The sequence below is a fragment of the Entelurus aequoreus genome, linkage group LG14 (genome assembly GCF_033978785.1).
Source record: "Entelurus aequoreus isolate RoL-2023_Sb linkage group LG14, RoL_Eaeq_v1.1, whole genome shotgun sequence".
Lineage (NCBI taxonomy): Eukaryota > Metazoa > Chordata > Actinopteri > Syngnathiformes > Syngnathidae > Entelurus > Entelurus aequoreus.
The window spans coordinates 6,546,513-6,565,590 of record NC_084744.1 but is presented as its reverse complement, the minus strand read 5'-3'; the positions used below and the strand labels follow the sequence as shown (position 1 = coordinate 6,565,590).

The window sequence follows — 19,078 nt, the reverse complement described above, 5'->3', positions numbered from 1 at the left end:
TTCACGTGAACGTTAATATACGTGTTTCACGTGAACGTTAATATACGTGTTTCACGTGAACGTTAATATACGTGTTTCACGTGAACGTTAATATACGTGTTTCACGTAAATATACGTGTTTCACGTGAATATACGTGTTTCACGTGAATATACATGTTTTACGTGAACGTAAATATTTGTGTTTCACGTGAACGTAAATATACACGTTTCACATGAATATACATGTTTTACGTGAATGTAAATATACGTGCTTCACGTGAACGTAAATATACGTGCTTCACGTGAATATACGTGTTTCACGTGAATATACGTGTTTCACGTGAACGTAAATATACGTGTTTCACGTGAACGTAAATATACGTGCTTCACGTGAACGTAAATATACGTGCTTCACGTGAATATACGTGTTTCACGTGAATATACGTGTTTTACGTGAACGTAAATGTGTTTCACGTGAATATTCGTGTTTCACGTGAATATACGTGTTTCACGTGAACGTAAATATACGTGTTCCACGTGAATATTCGTGTTTCACGTGAATATACGTGTTTCTCGTGAACGTAAATATACGTGTTTCACGTGAACGTTAATATACGTGTTTCACGTGAACGTTAATATACGTGTTTCACGTGAACGTTAATATACGTGTTTCACGTAAATATACGTGTTTCACGTGAATATACGTGTTTCACGTGAATATACATGTTTTACGTGAACGTAAATATTTGTGTTTCACGTGAACGTAAATATACGTGTTTCACGTGAATATACATGTTTTACGTGAATGTAAATATACGTGCTTCACGTGAACGTAAATATACGTGCTTCACGTGAATATACGTGTTTCACATGAATGTACGTGTTTCACGTGAACGTAAATATACGTGTTTCACGTGAACGTAAATATACGTGCTTCACGTGAATATACGTGTTTCACGTGAATATGCGTGTTTTACGTGAACGTAAATATATGTGTTTCACGTGAATATTCGTGTTTCACGTGAATATATGTGTTTCACGTGAACGTAAATATATGTGTTTCACGTGAATATTCGTGTTTCACGTGAATATACGTGTTTCACGTGAATATATGTGTTTCACGTGAATATATGTGTTTTACGTGAACGTAAATATATGTGTTTCACGTGAATATTCGTGTTTCACGTGAATATACGTGTTTCACGTGAATATATGTGTTTCACGTGAACGTTAATATACGTGTTTCACGTGAACGTAAATATACGTGTTTCACGTGAACGTAAATATACGTGTTTCTCGTGAACGTAAATATACGTGTTTTTTGTGAACGTAAATATACGTGTTTCATGTCTTGTCTTCTGTTGCAGGTGAAAAGAGGCCTTACGTGGAAGGAGAAGGTTGAGCGAGGTCAAAAATATGCGCACATCACGTACCACTGTAGCGCCTGTAAGAAAAGCTACAAAGGCTTGAACGTTTGCAGACATGCTGTTGCTCACCTGAAGACCAGCAGCATCTGCATCCTGTGTGAGAAGCTCTTCCAGCACCACCAAGTGGCCAAGAAACACATCTGGGATCACATCCAGGAAATGTGCAAGAACAACAATAACGACAGCCAGGAAGCTCCAGCCACCAATGGGATGGCCAAGAAGCTGCCTGAAAAGCTGCCTAAGAAGTTGCCTGAAAAGCTGCCTAAGAAGTCGCCTGAAAAGCTGCCTAAAAAGTCGCCTGAAAAGCTGCCTAAGAAGTCGCTTGAAAAGCTGCCTAAAAAGTCGCCTGAAAAGTCGCCTGAAAAGCTGCCTGAAAAGCTGCCTGAAAAGATGCCTGAAAAGATGCCTGAAAAGATGCCTGAAAAGATGCCTGAAAAGCCGCCCGAAAAACCGCCAGAAAATCCGCCCAAAAAGCCGCCTAAAGTTTCGAAGAAGGAAGTTCGGAGATTAACGAAAGTGGAAAATGCCAGCCTGGGTCGGGAGGCTCGAATCATCCGCAACTTTCGCTCGCTCATGAAGAAGTTGAAGAAAGACGACGCCAACGTAGCGACGCTACTAAACTTCACAGACGAGCAGGTCGTCATCAAAGACAGCCTGGTGGTGGTCTCAAGTCCACACGGGACCACGAAGGAGGAGGGACCGCACGGACAGGACAAGTCGGCAGGAGAAAACGGCTACAGTGTGGACCTCAAGTGTCTCCTGTGTCCCTCTCTGTCCTGCGATCGAGTCTTCGTTAAAGTCACCTCCGCGGTGATCAGACATGCCATCAGATGTCACCTCCACGAGGACCAGGTGCTGGACAAGGTGTTCCTTTGGGCCAAGCACAAGTGCGCCTTCTGTACCAGGTAAGAGTCCACATGAACAAAACCCAAAACCAGTGAAGTTGGCACGCTGTGTAAATAAAAACAGAATACAATGATTTGCAAATCCGTTTCAACTTATATTCAATTGGCTAGACTGCAAAGACAAGATATTTAATGTTCACACTGAGAAACTTCATTTTTTTCATTCATTCATTCACTTAGAATTTAATGGCAGCAACACATTGCAAAAAAGTTATCTCAGGGGCATTTAAGATCGTACATAGATATGTCAAGATTGTATGAAAAATGGTACATGAAGATCGTACGTAAAGGTTGTGTGTAAAGATATGTAAAGATCGTATGAAAAATGGTACGTAAAAATGTAAAGATGGGACAAAAAGATCGTACGTAAAGATAGTACATTTAGATCGTACGTAAAAATGGTATGTAAAGATGATAAATTAAGATCGTACATAGAGCTTGGTAAGGATTGTAAAAAGGATGGCATGTAACGATGATATGTGAAGATCGTACGTTAAGATCATACTTAAAGATGGTACATTAAGATCGTACGTTAAGATGTAAGGATTGTAAAAAAGATGGCATGTAAAGATCGTACATAGAGATATGTAAAGATTGTATGAAAAATGGTACATTAAAATGGTACGTAAATGTTGTTTGTAAAGATTGTATGGAAAATGGTTTCGTAAAATTGTAAAGTTGGTATGTAAAGATGTACATAAATATTTAAAGATGGTACATAGATATGTCAAGATGTCACATAGATATGTAAAGATGGTATGTAAAGATGGTACAAAAAGATGGTATGTAAAGATGGTACATAGATATGTAAGGTTGGTACATAGATATGTAAAGATGGCAGAAAAAGATGGTCTGTAAAGATGGTACATAGACATGTAAAGATGGCACAAAAAGATGGTATGTAAAGATGGTACATAGATATGTAAAGTTGGTACATACATATGTAAAGATGGTATGTAAAGATGGTACATAGATATGCAAAGATGGCACATACATATGTAAAGATGGCACAAAAAGATGGTACATAGATATGTAAAGTTGGTAAATCAATATGTAAAGATGGTTTGTAAAGATGGTACATAGATATGCAAAGATGGCACAAAAAGATGGTCTGTAAAGATGGTACATAGATATGTAAAGTTGGTACATCGATATGTAAAGATGGAATGTAAAGTTGGTACATCGATATGTAAAGATGGAATGTAAAGATGGTACATCGATATGTAAAGATGGTATGTAAAGATAGTATGTAAAGATTGTACATAGACATGTAAACATGGTATGTAAAGATGGTACATAGATGTGTCAAGTTTTTACATAGATATGTAAAGATGGCACAAAAAGGTGGTATGTAAAGATGGTTCATAGATATGTAAAGATGGCACAAAAAGATGGTATGTAAAGATGGTACATAGATATGTAAAGTTAGTACATAGATATGTAAAGATGGCACAGAAAGATGGTATGTAAAGATGGTATATAGATATGTAAAGATGGCACAAAAAGATGGTATGTAAAGATGGTACATAGATATGTAAAGTTGGTACATATATATGTAAAGATGGCACAAAAAGATGGTATGTAAAGTTGGTACATAGATACGTAAAGATGGTACATAGATATGTAAAGATGTCACATAGATTGCCCAGGGTGATGGACTGGATCGGCAGATGCAGCGAAGTTGCCCCAAATAAGCCAGTGTCTGAGAAGCAAGGCGGTAGGCCCAGCCACTTTCGGATGTAGGAGTTGGCTTGTCTGTCCAACCCGTTGGCTGTTGAGGATAGAATCTTGCACATCTTCAGTGGCCACATAACCCTTTGGTACAGTGGGAAGTTGTAGCACCACAACTTGTGCTTTCCGGGGAGCTGGCTCTTGTTGATACTCGCCAGGCCTTCTGAGAGTTGTTTCCGTGCTGCCCAGCCTGCGTGCTTGTCCGAAAGGTCCGCATTGTACTGCCTCCCTAGGCTATGGATGGACTGGTTGACCAGTAGAGGGATTTGCTCACCTCCTGCAACAAAGATGGTATTGTCGTTCCTGGTGCCTTTGGGCAAGAGAGGCTTCGTGACTTGGAGGGTTTTATCTTCATCCGTGCCCATGTCACTAGCTCATCCAGCCTCTTCAGACACCTTCTCGTGCATGGGGCTGTTTGCAGTACCACAGTGATATCGTCCATGTAGCTTCGGAGTGGTGGAAGCTTCTGACCTGTCTGCAGCCTTATTCCTCCTACTTTCTGACGGGCTCCGTGGAGGATGATTTCGATAGCTGCGACAAAGAGGACTGGGGAGATGGAACACCCCATAGCGATGCCTACTTCCAGACGCTGCCATTTTGTTGTGAAATCCTGGAGGCTGAAACACATCTGGAAGTCCCTGAAGTAGCTGGTTACCAGGTTGATGATGGAAACATGGATGTGGAAGAACTCCAATGCAAACTGGATGAGTTTGTGAGGGACAGAACCTTAAGCCACAAGGTCAAGCCACACCACGTGGAGGTCCCTCTTCTCCTGCTTGGCCCTCTGGATCTGTCCCCAAATCATTGAAGAATTCTCCATGCATCCTGGAAAACCTGGTACTCCTGCTTTCTGACAGCTGGTGTCAATATAGCCATTCTCTGTGAGGTAAGATGTTAGTCTCTTGGCCATGACAGCAGAGATCTTTCCCTCGACCTTCAACAGAGCAATGCTCCTGAATTGACTGATGTATTTGGGACTCCTGTTCTTTCGGAATAAACACCGCCACAGCTCTCTGCCACTCCGAACAAGTAGATTCTTCCATGCTGTGCTCATTAGCTTCCACAAGCATTTCAGCCCTTGGGGGAAGTTCTTGTAAAGCTTGAAGGGGATACCTTTAGGCCCAGGAGCTGATGCTGACCTCGCTTTCTTGACGACGGCTCTTACCTCGCTCAGCCGAGGAGAGAAGCTGTCAAACTTTATTTTCCTGTGTCTGCGAATACGTTCTGCTCTTCGCATGCTGTCCAGCTTCTGTCTCACCTCGTCCCATAACACCTTCAGGCCTTCTCTCTCCTCCGCCGATGCTTTCCTCCATCTCAGCAGGAGATGGAGGAAATTTATTTATATATTTTTATTTTTTTCTCTCTGGCACTCATCAAGGATGGACGCTCCCCTTTCCTCTCCCTTATCTCTCCTGCTTGTTTATTTGTCTTGTCTTGTCTTAACTTTCTTGTTGCCTCTTTTTGCACTGCTCTCCAAATCTAAATATTGGAACTATTTAACTGGCCTCAACGAAATTGACAAGATCTTGGGTTTGGGGGAACCTGCTGTCGTGACAGAGCGGTTGTTGCTGGACACACGACGGACTCTTGGGAGAAGAAGGAGTGCCGCGTGCCTGGCGACCCTTTTCTGTCGAGGACGTGAAGATATCCACCTATTCGGAATTATGACAACTGGACATCTGCTGATTGGAGTAAGCGTTGCTCTGGTTTGTTGACAAATTGGAAGTTGCTGGCGGTCTTCAAAGTACCCCAAAGCTGCCACAAATGATTGGAGGATGCGGGAAGAACTGTGGACACTTGTGATTTGGATAACATCGGACTGTCTGCCCCGCAGGATTTTTGAGGACCAGTCATAGACAATTTAGAGTGAAGAGCAAATTCTATTTTCACTCGCATACAAAACATTCTAACTTGGATTGTTACCCTGGCTTCGAGACTCTCCCGAAGGACAGTGCAGTGATGACACAACAAACTTCCTTCTTGTCTCTCATGGACACACACCTGTCGTTGACTTTGGACTAGCGACTGCACAAGATCAAGGCCGCGGAACAGAGACACTGCAGGCTTACACACAAACATGCATCCAAAAAAATATACGCCACACATACACCCCCCCAACCCAACGCCCTCGACGCAAATCCCATAGGGGTGATGAAAGGATGGTCAGCGCCTGAGAGCTGCGGCCTACCACCATGACCCCGCACTCCCTTCCCTCTGTTGCTAGATATCTCGAGATGTATGTTGTAATATGTATATGTGCTTTACTATGGAGGTTTTTTTCCCACTCCAGACTGGGCCCCCTTAGGAGCCCAGTCTAGATTGTATTTTTTTTAGTCATCCTCCCCAGCATTTTACCTTTTTCCCATCTTTTACGGGGCGCCTTGTGGCGATCCATCAGCGTTCCTGTTCTGTAAGCCTGTACACTGTTTGTCTAATCTTGAACGGGTTTGTGCTGAAAACAAAGTTTTGTTGTACTTGTGCAATGACAATAAAGACCTATCCATCTATCTATCTATCTATCTATCTATCTTGCGCCGATCTTGCACCAGGGCGTCAATCTCGGCCTCCCTCCTGCCCTTTATTGAGGGGAGATTGTGCTGCTTCTTGGTGACTCTACCGAATCTAGCTTTGCACTCCTCGTACAGGATGTCCCCAAGACGGTTGAGTTTCTTATCCACTTCACCACGTAGCGAGTGCTCCAGCTGTAGACTGAGGTCTGAGTCCAGTTTCTGCCATGTCTTCACATCACTTGCTCTAGGCCACTTGACGGTGCACTTTCGTCTTGGTTCCCTCTTTTCTGTTTGCTGGGTGACTGGGGGGCTGGCAGGTCTATCTTCGGCATGCTCACATGCCAGGGGGGTACTGCTCCGCTCAGGGGGTTCTTCCTCTACCATCCGCATGTCAACAATGTTTGGACCCTCGGCTCTGTGGTTCTTTCCCTGGCTGCGGGTCCTGCTTGTCTTATCTGCCGGAGCAGTGCAAGGATACAGGTTACATAGATGTGTAAAGTTTGTATGTAAAGATGGTACATAGATACAGTATGTAAAGATAGTATGTAAAACCAAAAACATCAAAGTAATATACATGATTAGACTTCATGTTCTAGATTCATTGTGTCCCTAAGAGGTCCTTTATTTTTTATAAAACTTTAGGTTCATAATTTATTCTTATATAACTTATAAGTGTATGTTCATACACATTTGTTTATGTAACTTTATTCTTATATAACTTTGTTCATACAATTGTATTCCTACATAACTGTGTATATAATTGTATCTTAATATAACTATTTTATGTACATTTGTTTATATAACTATTCTTCTCAAATTGTGTATAAAATAACTTTATTCTTATATAACGATATATAATTGTATGTCCATATAACTTTGCATATTATGTAAACACTGTTTATTTAAATAACTGTATAGTTGTATGTTTATATAACTTTGCGTGTACAACTTAATGTTTGTATAATATTGTTTATATAACTGTTTAAAACTTTGTTTATATAACTTTGTTTATATAACTTTGTTTATTCAACTTTATGTTTATCTAACTTCGTGTATACAACTGTTTGTAAAACCTTGTTTATATAACTTTGTTTCTATAACTTGGTTTATATAACTTTGTTTATCTAACTTTGTATAACTGTGTATACAATTTAATGTTTATGTAACTTTGTAAAACTTTGTTTATGTAACTGTTTGTAAAACATTGTTTGTATAACTATGTTTGTATAACTTTGTTTATATAACTTTGTTTATCTAACTTTGTGTAACTGTATATACAACTTAATGTTTATATAACTATGTTTATATAACTTTGTTTATATAACTTTGTTTATCTAACTTTGTATAACTGTATATACAACTTAATGTTTATATAACTATCTAACTTTGTTTATATAACTGTTTGAAAAACTTTGATTATATAAATATGGTTATATAACTTTGTTTATATAACTGTTTATCTAACTTTGTATAACTTGTTGTATACAACTTAATGTTTATATAACTGTTTGTATAACTTTGTTTGTATAAATATGTTTATACAACTTTATACAACTGTTTGTATAACTTTGTTTGTATAACTGTTTATATAACTGTTTATATAACTTTGTATAACTGTGTATACAACTTAATGTTTATATAACTTTGTATAACTGTTTGTAAAACGTTGTTTATATAACTATGTTTATCTAACTTTCTATAACTTGTTGTATACACCTTAAGGTTTATAATACTGTTTTTAAAACTTTGCATAAGTATGTTTATATAACTCTATTTATATAACTATGTTTGTATAGCTTTGTTTTTAATGTTTGTATAACTTTGTTTATATAACTGTTTGTAAAACATTGTTTGTATAACTATGTTTATATAACTATGTTTATATAACTTTGTTTATCTAACTTTGTATAACTGTATATACAACTTAATGTTTATATAACTATCTAACTTTGTTTATATAACTGTTTGAAAAACTTTGATTATATAAATATGGTTATATAACTTTGTTTATATAACTGTTTATCTAACTTTGTATAACTTGTTGTATACAACTTAATGTTTATATAACTGTTTGTATAACTTTGTTTATATAAATATGTTTATACAACTGTTTGTATAACTTTGTTTGTATAACTGTTTATATAACTGTTTATATAACTTTGTATAACTGTGTATACAACTTAATGTTTATATAACTTTGTATAACTGTTTGCAAAACTTTGTTTATATAACTATGTTTATCTAACTTTGTATAACTTGTTGTATACACCTTAATGTTTATAATACTGTTTTTAAAACTTTGCATAAGTATGTTTATATAACTTTATGTATATAACTATGTTTGTATAGCTTTGTTTTTAATGTTTGTATAACTTTGTTTATATAACTGTTTGTAAAACCTTTATATAAATGTGTTTATACAACTTTGTTTATATAACTGTTTATCTAACTTTGTATAACTTGTTGTATACAACTTAATGTTTATATAACTTTGTATAACTGTTTGCAAAACTTTGTTTATATAACTGTTTATCTAACTTTGTATAACTTGTTGTATACACCTTAATGTTTATAATACTGTTTTTAAAACTTTGCATAAGTATGTTTATATAACTTTATGTATATAACTATGTTTGTATAGCTTTGTTTTTAATGTTTGTATAACTTTGTTTATATAACTGTTTGTAAAACCTTTATATAAATGTGTTTATACAACTTTGTTTATATAACTGTTTATCTAACTTTGTATAACTTGTTGTATATACCTTAAGTTTTATATAACTGTTAAAACTTTGTATAATTATGTATATATAACTTTATTTATATAACTGTTTGTATAACTTTGTTTATATTACTGTTTTTATAACTTTGTTTATATAACTTAATGTGTATATGACCGTTTGTAAAACTTTGTTTATACAAACATGTTTATTTAACTTTGTATAACTTGTTGTATACAACTTAATTTTTATATAACTGTTTGTAGAACTTTGTTTTTATAAATATGTTTATATATCTTTATTATATAACTGTTTGTAAAACTTTGTCTATATAACTTAATGTTTATATAACTTTGTTTATATAAACATGTGCGTATAACTTTGTTTATCTAACTTTGTTTGTATAACTTGATGTTTATCTAACTTTGTATAACTTTGTTTATATAGCTTAATGTTTATATAACTTTGTTTATATAACTTAATCTTGATTTAAGTTTGTATGACTTAATGTAGATCTAACTGTGTTTATGTCCGCGTGTGCACCAGGAAACTCGGGATCCTGCAGCACTACAAAGACCACATGAGGCGCCACGATCCTTCCCTGCCGCACTTCTGCTACCACTCGCAATGCGACGCACGCTTCCTCACGCCGCAGCAGCTGAAGGAGCACGTCAATACCCACAATCCCTTTCTGCCCCAGTGCGTCTTCGCCAACTGCGACAAGCGGTTCTTCACCTTGCCCAGTCTCCTGGACCACGAGTGGAGGCACTACGTTCCGGCGCCCGACGTGGACTCCAACGCCAACCGACTGCTGAGGGAGAGCATCGCGGCTCCTTGGAAGCAGAAGGTGAGGGTGGAGGAACTCTGGCTGCACAAACCGGCGCCGAGGGACACCCTCAAGTGGGACCGCGCGGGTGATGGGTCTCACCTCGGACTTGCGGGGGAACCCAGCAGAGTTGGCCAGGAGGCTTGTCCGAAGGCCACGCAGAACAGGCCTGTTAACGGCTGTGAGGACACCGGACCGGAAGACCGGGACGCATCGCCTCCGAGCACTCATGCGGCGCCTCCGAGCACTCATGCGGCGCCTCCGAGCACTCATGCAGCGCCTCACAGCACTCATGCCGTGCCTCCGAGCACTCATGCGGCGCCTCCGAGCACTCATGCGGCGCCTCCCAAAAAGTCCCCGACCGCCAAGCCCGTTTTGGACCCCTTGAACGCCAAGAAGCCGGACAGGCGGACTCTGTTGGACGAGGCGGTCCAATTAGACGTCCTAGAGCCGCTCATCATCAAGACCTTCGGCCCCCGGGAGGACTCGTGCTCGCCGTCCAGCAAGAAACCTTTCATGCGCCCGCCACCCTGCAGCTACATGGACGAGTCTCTGCTGGTCATGCGCAGGAGGAGAGACACGCACCACTCGGCTCCGGTGGAGAGCTCCTGGTGCAACAAAACCAGGTCCTACCAGCCCCAACCACTGGGCCATGGCACGCCTAAAGAGCGGGTTAGACATCGATGCATCAAGTGCTTGTCCTCCTTCAGCAGCCTGGAAGACTTGGACAAACACAAGAGTCTCAACACCTGCTCCGCGCTCTTTGGATTCGACTCGGATGAGGAAAGTTAGCCTGCCGCCTTATTGATATCTCACTCTGCTTATTGATATCTCACTCTGCTTATGGATCAACCATCCACCTTTTGTTGCCGACGACTATCAATAATTCTAATAATCATGTCCTTAGAAGTGTCTTCCAAGTCAAACTTTAATCTAACCATTAATATTTAAAATCATGTATTTGTGCTTCACAGCTTCCACATTAGGATTAATTTAAAGAAATGTTTATTCCAGCAATCGCCAAAATGTATGAAAATGTCTCATACTGTACATGATTTACTTATTGCCTTCTCAGTATTTCACTGGAGTTAATAAGGAGTTTGATTTGAACGCAGAAGAATACGTCTCTTTGCTTGATTGTGAACAAATCTAATTAATAATTTATGATTATTTTTGTAGAGAACTGTCTATATGTACAAACGAAAAGTGATTTTTTTTTTTTATATGGTTCATAACACCAAACTATTTTTGTTACACAGAGTGTACGTTTCAATAAAACAATGAAACAATCAGTAAATATCTCATATTTATTCAAGCAGTGCATATTTCATTCCAAAACATTGCTGGATGAGGTTTGAAAATCACACGTTTGGATCTTGGACACGGTATGGGGAATAACTAAATGGGTGATATCTAAATGTGGAATAACTATATGGGTAATTATATGTAAAATAACTGGGTAATATCTAAATATGGAATAACTATATGGGTAATATCTAAATGTGGAATAACTACATGGGTAATATCTATATGTGGAATAACTTAATGGGTAATATCTTTTTTGGAATATATATGGGTAATATCTAAATGTGGAATAACTATATGGGTAATATCTATATGTGGAATAACTTGATGGTAATATCTATATGTGGAATATATACATGGATAATATCTAAATGTGGAATAACTATATGAGTAATATCTAAATGTGGAATAACTATATGGGTAATATCTAAATGTGAAATCACTATAAGGGTGATATCTATATGTGGAATAACTATATGGGTAATATCTAAATGTGAAATAACTATAAGGGTGATATCTATATGTGGAATAACTATATGGGTAATATCTAAATGTGGATTAACTATATGGGTAATATATAAATGTGGAATAACTAAATGGCTAATATATAAATGTGGAATAACTGGGTAATATCTATATGTGAAATAACTATATGGGTAATGTTGCGTCCCAGCAGATCTTCCTCCCAGAGAAATTAAGTTGTGCTGGCTGCTCTCAAGTTCAATTTGACCACCAGACAGAATGGGTATTTTATGATTAATTTTCAAAGCTTTGAAAATAAACGTGAGACCAATCCAGTACAGAAGCGTTCACTAGCGCAGCTAAGATCGATCTGACCAACACATCACGAAAGACATCTGTCCCTGTCCCCCCCCCCCAGCCCTCTATCCGCTGCTCTCGTCCCCACCTTCCAGCGCGACTACTGATGTCTCATTGTCCCTGTTATCTCAAGCCGGCCCGAAAAGGGAACAGGGAGGATTCCTTCTTCTCTGTCTCCTGCATTCCAGAACTTCAAGGCCAGAACATACCGTACACTTTCAAAGACTCAAAAGAGAACCAAAATGGAGCTGTTTCGCAATACGACCACGAAACTAAAGAAGTAACACTTAAATATGGATATATGTAACTATCCACTTCCGTCAATCCCCCTTCAAGATCTTCTAAAAAGATCTTTATCACTCATACAACACTTATAAAACACGCCCCTTTTTGAGCAAGCTAGAAATAAAATAAAAGCATAGCTACATGAGAGATAAATGGAGGGAGTCTATGTCAATGTCGTCATTGTCAGGGAAGGAAACTAGCAATTCTCGAAAGTCTTAAAGTCACCACCTTGCTCGATCCCCTTCAGAGACATCGCAAACCTAGAAACAGGGTGGGGTTGACCTTTGACAGCTCTAACAATGATGCGGGTGCATAGAGACCTAGCACAGGGGGCGATAAAGCAACCGTATGAGGCTATGATGGCCAAGAAAACTCAAATGGAGATCAGGGCAGACTTAATTAGGTCAGTCCACCTGCCAAAGGTGCCTTGGAGCCAATCTTTGAAGGGGTCAGAGACACCGGAAACTTCAGTAAGTTCCTTAGACAGGGCTTGGAGGCCCTCTAAGGCCCTCTGGACCGAGCCATCGGGGGCGGTGTTGTTAGGAATGAAGGTACAGCATTGGTCACCAAACATTACACACACACCTTCTTCCTTGGCTAGGATGCGGTCAAGGGCTATGCGGTTTTGGACGGCCATGAGGGAGGTCGGGGCAAGTTGTTCAGCAAGTCCCTCAACGGTGTCACGAGTCAGGTTGGTCAGTCTCAACAGATTATAAAAAAAAAAGATAATGCGTTCTACGTTTTTAGTAGCAGTCATAGGGAAAATAGCACCAATGATAGGAAGGTTCTCGAAACCTGCACAGGATTCACACCACAATTTGTGTTGTGAGAGGACCCCCCTTGGTTGTCCAATTGCATCAAAGTAAACACCATCAGGGGTTCTCATCAAATCAAAGGAGCCCGTTACACTCCTCCGAGATAAAACATGGCGGCGTCGGCGGGAAGTAAAAAAGTAGCTGAAACAGGAGTTCCAAGGGGTGGAAATTTGGTACCCACTAGGGTGAGTGGGGTCACCAGTCTAACCATAGCACAAAGCCAAACGGCTGACGTCGGGATTCTAATGTACAACCTGTGCTCCCCACAATACCAGAATAAGTCAGCTCGTGCTCAAGGACCTATCCTTGAGCCATCTATCAGTGTGGTGCACCAGGAAGGGTTAATGTCACCCAATTTGTTGGGGGACGAAGAGGGTCCTGTAAATTGAAAACACGTGTAATTCAGCTTTTGGGCCACAAATGGAAGAAGTCGGGTGGAATTGTCAACAGGAGGGTACACACTAGCCAACAAATCGCAACCTGGCGCAGTGGGTTCAGAAAACAAGGAGATAAGCCATCCATCCATCCATCTTCAACCGCTTATCCGGAATCGGGTCGCGGGGACAACAGCTCCAGCAAAGACCCCCAGACTTCCCTCTCCAGAGCAACATTAGCGACTTCCTCCTGGGGAATCCCGAAGCGTTCCCAGGCCAGAGAGGATATGTAATCCCCCCATCTGATCCTTGGCCTGCCTCGGGGCCTCCTCCCAGTGGGACGTGCAACGAGGACCTCCCTAGGGAGACGCTCGTGAGGCATCCGCACGAGATGCCCGAACCACCTAAGCTGGCTCCTGTCCAAGCGAAGGAGCAGCGGCTCTACTCCGAGTCTCTCTCGGGTGACTGAGCTTCTCACCCTATCTCTAAGGGAGATGCCAGCCACCCTTCTGAGGAAACTCATTTCGGCCGCTTGTATCCGCGATCTTATTCTTTCGGTCATGACCCACACTTCATGACCATAGGTGAGAGTAGGAATGTAGATAGCTCGGTAGACCGAGAGCTTTGCCTTCTGGCTCAGCTCTCGTTTCGTCACAACAGTGCGGCAGAGAGACTGCAATACTGCCCCAGCTGCTCCGATTCTCCGGCTGATTTCCTCCTCCATCTTTCCCTCACTCGTGAACAAGACCCCAAGATACTTAAACTCCTCCACCTGGGACAGAGTCTCGTCCCCTACCTGGACTGTACAATCCATCGGTTTCCTGCTGAGATAACAGTTTGAGCCATTTGTGTCAGTCAACTTAAAAGGGCGGGATAAGTGTGGGGAAAGGGACATCCAGCGGAACAAGCAACACAGTCACCCAGGTTTTGGCATCCACCTGAGCCACAGGTTTATCTTTACCCGCTACTAAGGTCAAAGTTACCAGGCCTTCGGTGGTGATGTCATTAGCACACACAGATGTGAGAGCCTTTGAAACACCACCGAGGTGGGGTGGTACTTTAGGTGCTACAGAGGGTGTAGAGGTACAGTAGTTAACGCCCTCTCAAGGACATTAATTTTAATAATTCTTTTAGAGTCTGTATCAGTCTGGTCAACCCCTAAAACAACATAAAAGGGATGAGGGGCACCACTTACCAGAGTATGTTGTCAGATTCCGATACCAATGGTTCAGGGTTGAGTCGTAACAAAGATAGAGGTTATTACCACGGTATTAGCTATTATGTCCCCTGCAATTAAACACACTGCATAGGTCAAAAATAAGTCTTGCTGTCCCCTTTAACCCAGTCTATTTAAAGACCGCCATATGTTCTAAGACACTTGTCAGTCACTGTCGTCGGGAAGGAAGAACTGAGACACAAAGACAGTAGAACAAGCCCAAGCACCAGTCTGTCAGGGAATACTACCGGGTGTAACATCCTGCCTTTCGTCTATCAATATCAGAGTAATTTAGGTAACAAAACGGGGATAAACATCAAACTTTTCACTTAATGTAACAACACAAATTGTTATGCTGAAAACAAGCAAGAAAAACTAAGAAACATTTAGCATATGGAATGGTCTCAAGCAATGATATACAATATTGAAGTTGATCAGAGTAATGTAGGTAGATTTAACGACGGTAGACAGCAGCTCAACGGAGGGAGGTCTCTCTCAGCGTCTTCTGGGCCCCTTCCGTGTCAGGTTCCTCAGCAGGAGTGCAGAGGTAGAGGTGGTATCAGGTGTCCCCTTTACCACCCAGTCGAAGGGCGTGGGACGTCCGTTCCACGACCTTGAAGGGACCAGTCCACCTGGGATCCGTCCACTTGCCTTTGATGACCTTGATCTTGACCCTCTCAGCGGGCGGAAGGGAATCTGGAGTGGCGGGCTGTCATCCTCGAATCTGTACAGAAGAACTGGCACACAAATTCTGCATTTTGTGTAAAATACCATTTTGGTTTTACGCTGATTCCTCCCTCCATGGGGGGGTGGCGGTCCTGGGAAGGGCTGACCTGTATGCAGCTCATAGGGTGAAAAACTCAAAGGGCGGTAAAACAGTTTCATTCACAGACATTCGAATGATCATTAACGCTAATTGCAACATGTCAATCCAATTCAATTTGGTCTGTGCACAGATTTTAGCCAATTAGTTTTTTATGTTCTGGTCCATCCTATCAACCTTACCTAGGGACATAGGATGGTATCCCAAACCTCTGTTCTAGTCCGAGAGCCTTTTCGACCAAGGCTAAGTGAGTATTTTTAAAATGGGTGCTGTTTTCTGACCTAATCTTTTTGGGGAAACTATGTCGGGGTATTAGGTCATTCACAAGTCATTTAATTACTGATATTGCATCCTCTTTTGAGGTTGGGGTTGCTTCCGGCCAACCACTATAATTGTCAACACAAGTCAGCAAGTAACATTTTTTTGATCTACTAGACTACTATTGATGTGCAAATCGTTATTTTCAAAGTAAAATTAGTTATAACTTCTTACCCACGGGAAAAATGTTTAAAACTATGGAATGTGTCAGTCGGATGATTGTTGATTTTGTTGTAAGGAGTCTGTATCCACCCTCACCCCCTTCTGTTTCTGAAAAAGGGACTGTGCTAGTATTACTGTCACTTTCAGAAACATCTAAGAAAAAGGTAAGCTAATAGTCAAGTAGCGGAGGACAGGTCATGTTTGAGGTCAATGAAAGTCTTTTCAGCCTCTGTGGACCACTGGAGGGTGGTATTAGGGTAGGGGACCCCTTAGCGAAATCAGAAATAACTCAAACTCAACTAAACCCTAAATTTTATGTAACTTATTCAATATGGTGAAAGCGACAAAATATGCTTATATTTATATTGACACAAATACTAGAAAAATACTAACCTTATGGCGGATGCTTTAGCAATAGTAATTTGATATTTTACCACACCTGGTGGCCCCAATAATTCATTAAGTCAAGCTCAAAGTTGAATGATGCGGACACGTTTGTTACTGAATACTTTCTATCAGACTTCTGTCATGGCAACTTTGTGTATGTAATGAGCAACTATAATTATTTGATATGCTTAAATGTGTAATGTGTCGTTTTAGCTCAGCTGTTGTGTAGCTGCTAGCTCCTTGTAGCCTACAGCCGGGGTGTCTAAAGTGCAGCCGATAGCTATGTGTTTTACAGAAAACTTAAACAATTGAAAATGTGGTATTTGGGTGTCGGTGCAATGTGTGGCAGCTACGCCGTGTTTTATCATTGGACCTATGTCTTTGGTTTTGTAGGCGGGGCAGAGAGCAAGGGAACAATGTGGGACAGCATTTGTGTCCATCTTACACCATGCTAGTTGTTGCAAAGATAGGTCAACATGAGCAGCCACACCTTGAGTTCCAACATATATAAATATAAAAGAGTCAAATGCCTCCTGGTATGAGTGTCTAACTGGTGATCCTAACATGAGGCGGGTCGGGTGGCGGTACACAGGGGCGCCGCTAGGGATTTTGGGCCCCATGAAAAGAATCTTTACAGGGCCCCCTGTGTTATAATTTCATCATCATTGGGGGCCTCTCTAGGCCCCCCTCCATCATGGGCCCCTAGAATCCGTCTCCTTTACCCGCCCTTTTTGGCGCCCCTGGCGGTACACACAGAAGCATGTCAGCCAGCCAGGGTTTTCACTGTTAGAGCAGTTGGATGTCAGCCATTCCTGTTGTTTCAGGCTGTGGTATGAGCTCATGGAGGAGCCTTGGTAGTGGTGTCGCAGCTGGGTGGTTGAGCCGTCAGGTAACACAAGGAAGGTTCCTTCTGTGCGATATTGAATGTCAGGGTACAGTCTGTAAAGGAGGTCATTACCAATTAGGCAAGGTGTGTGCAGGTCAACCACGAAGGGGTGCTTCAGTGTGTGTCCAGCAATCTGAACCGGAAGTGGTTTGGTGACAGGTAACCTTCTTGTGACCCCAGCGAAGCCTTCGACCTTTAAAGAGGAAGCACACAGTTTCTTTGGTACCTCTGCATTCAGAATCGAGTGGGTGGCACCAGTGTCAATCACGAACTGATAACATTGTCCGTTGACACTCATGTCCAGCAGGGGGCCAGTCTGTATTTCCTGCTGGGGATCCTGCTGTGGGCGTCCTCTGCCACGCCTTTGTGTTCGTTTGTTGGCACGACGGAACCTTTCCTGTTCGGACAGTCTCGACTCCAGTGACCAGGCTGGTCACAGCCGAAACAGTTTCCACCCCGGACTTGCTTTGAAGCACCGTGTTGTCCACCACCCGAGTCCAACCGTCTGGTCTCACATCTGTTGAGGATTCTTTCCTCCACCTGCTGGAACTCAAAAGCAAGGTCACCCACTGCTGAATATACTTTGGCTGATTTTTGACTAATTAGTTCTTTTAACTTTTCATCTTCAGCGATCTGTAATTTAAGTAGTAGTTTCCTTGTTGCCCTGTCATTAGCCTTATCATCCTCATCCTGCTTAGTCCAATTCTGTATGTGGTGGATAAGATGTCCCTGCCATGTGTTGTTTTTTGGCACCGTGTATATCAGGGTTACCTTTGTCCAAAGTGTTTAGCCAAAGGTTCCCTCCCTGTGTCCCGTAGCATGTGTAATATGAATGTATGTCATTTGTCAAAAATGTCTGGTGTGCACCGCCATCTGCCGGAGGAAAATGGTCAGACGTGCAAAAAGAAGGGGTTAATAATTTGAGTCAATGGAGACACTTTAAGTTTCGGAGGTGGAGTCAATTTTAGAGGGGGCGTGTGAGTACCTCCCTCACTTGGGGGCGGTGGCCTAGTCAAAGTCTGGGCGGGTCGTTTAAATAATTTGACGCCTGTGCGATAGGCGAAAGACCAGTCAGTCCATTTTATCATATTTGTCTCATTAATTATCGGTTCTTTCGCTGCATTTCGTTTTTCTCTCCCCGCGGAATTGATTGCCACCAGACCAACACACACACACACACACACACACACACACACACACACACACACACACACACACACACACACACACACACACACACACACACACACACAAGAAAAAGCTAAACGAAAGCTCTCTCTCTGCGTTTCACTTTACCATAAAACTTCCACTTACTTTTCTTAATTTACCAGACGTTTGAGTTCACGACTTTACGAGTGTTGTAAACTCCCTCTTAACCCTTTCAAGGAACGTTCCCTTTTTTTTTTTCTCTTTTTTTTTTAAACTCTACCTGCTAATTTCATTGTCGACAACAGTACATTCAATTGAACATTAAACGATAACCATTCATCACATTTTCCCCAGCCGCCATCACATTCTTGTCTGTCACACTCCGTGGCCATTGTGTCTATTTTTCCTTAATTTTAGCGCACACTTCAGTGCCGCCTGGAA

The 19,078-nt window shown here is 41.2% G+C and overlaps 1 protein-coding gene across 1 annotated transcript in view; it reads left to right on the top strand.

Moving 5' to 3' along the window:
- The window catches only part of LOC133664328 (zinc finger protein 654-like), a 62,886-nt gene extending 51,489 nt beyond the window's left edge, over positions 1–11,397 (top strand). Inside the window, exons 10-11 of the mRNA XM_062068845.1 lie at positions 1,347–2,311; positions 9,819–11,397. Coding sequence (XP_061924829.1) covers positions 1,347–2,311; positions 9,819–10,890 — 2,037 coding nt within the window. The 3' untranslated portion in view covers positions 10,891–11,397. The remainder of the gene's footprint in view (positions 1–1,346; positions 2,312–9,818) is intronic.
- The last annotated feature ends 7,681 nt before the right edge of the window (positions 11,398–19,078 follow it).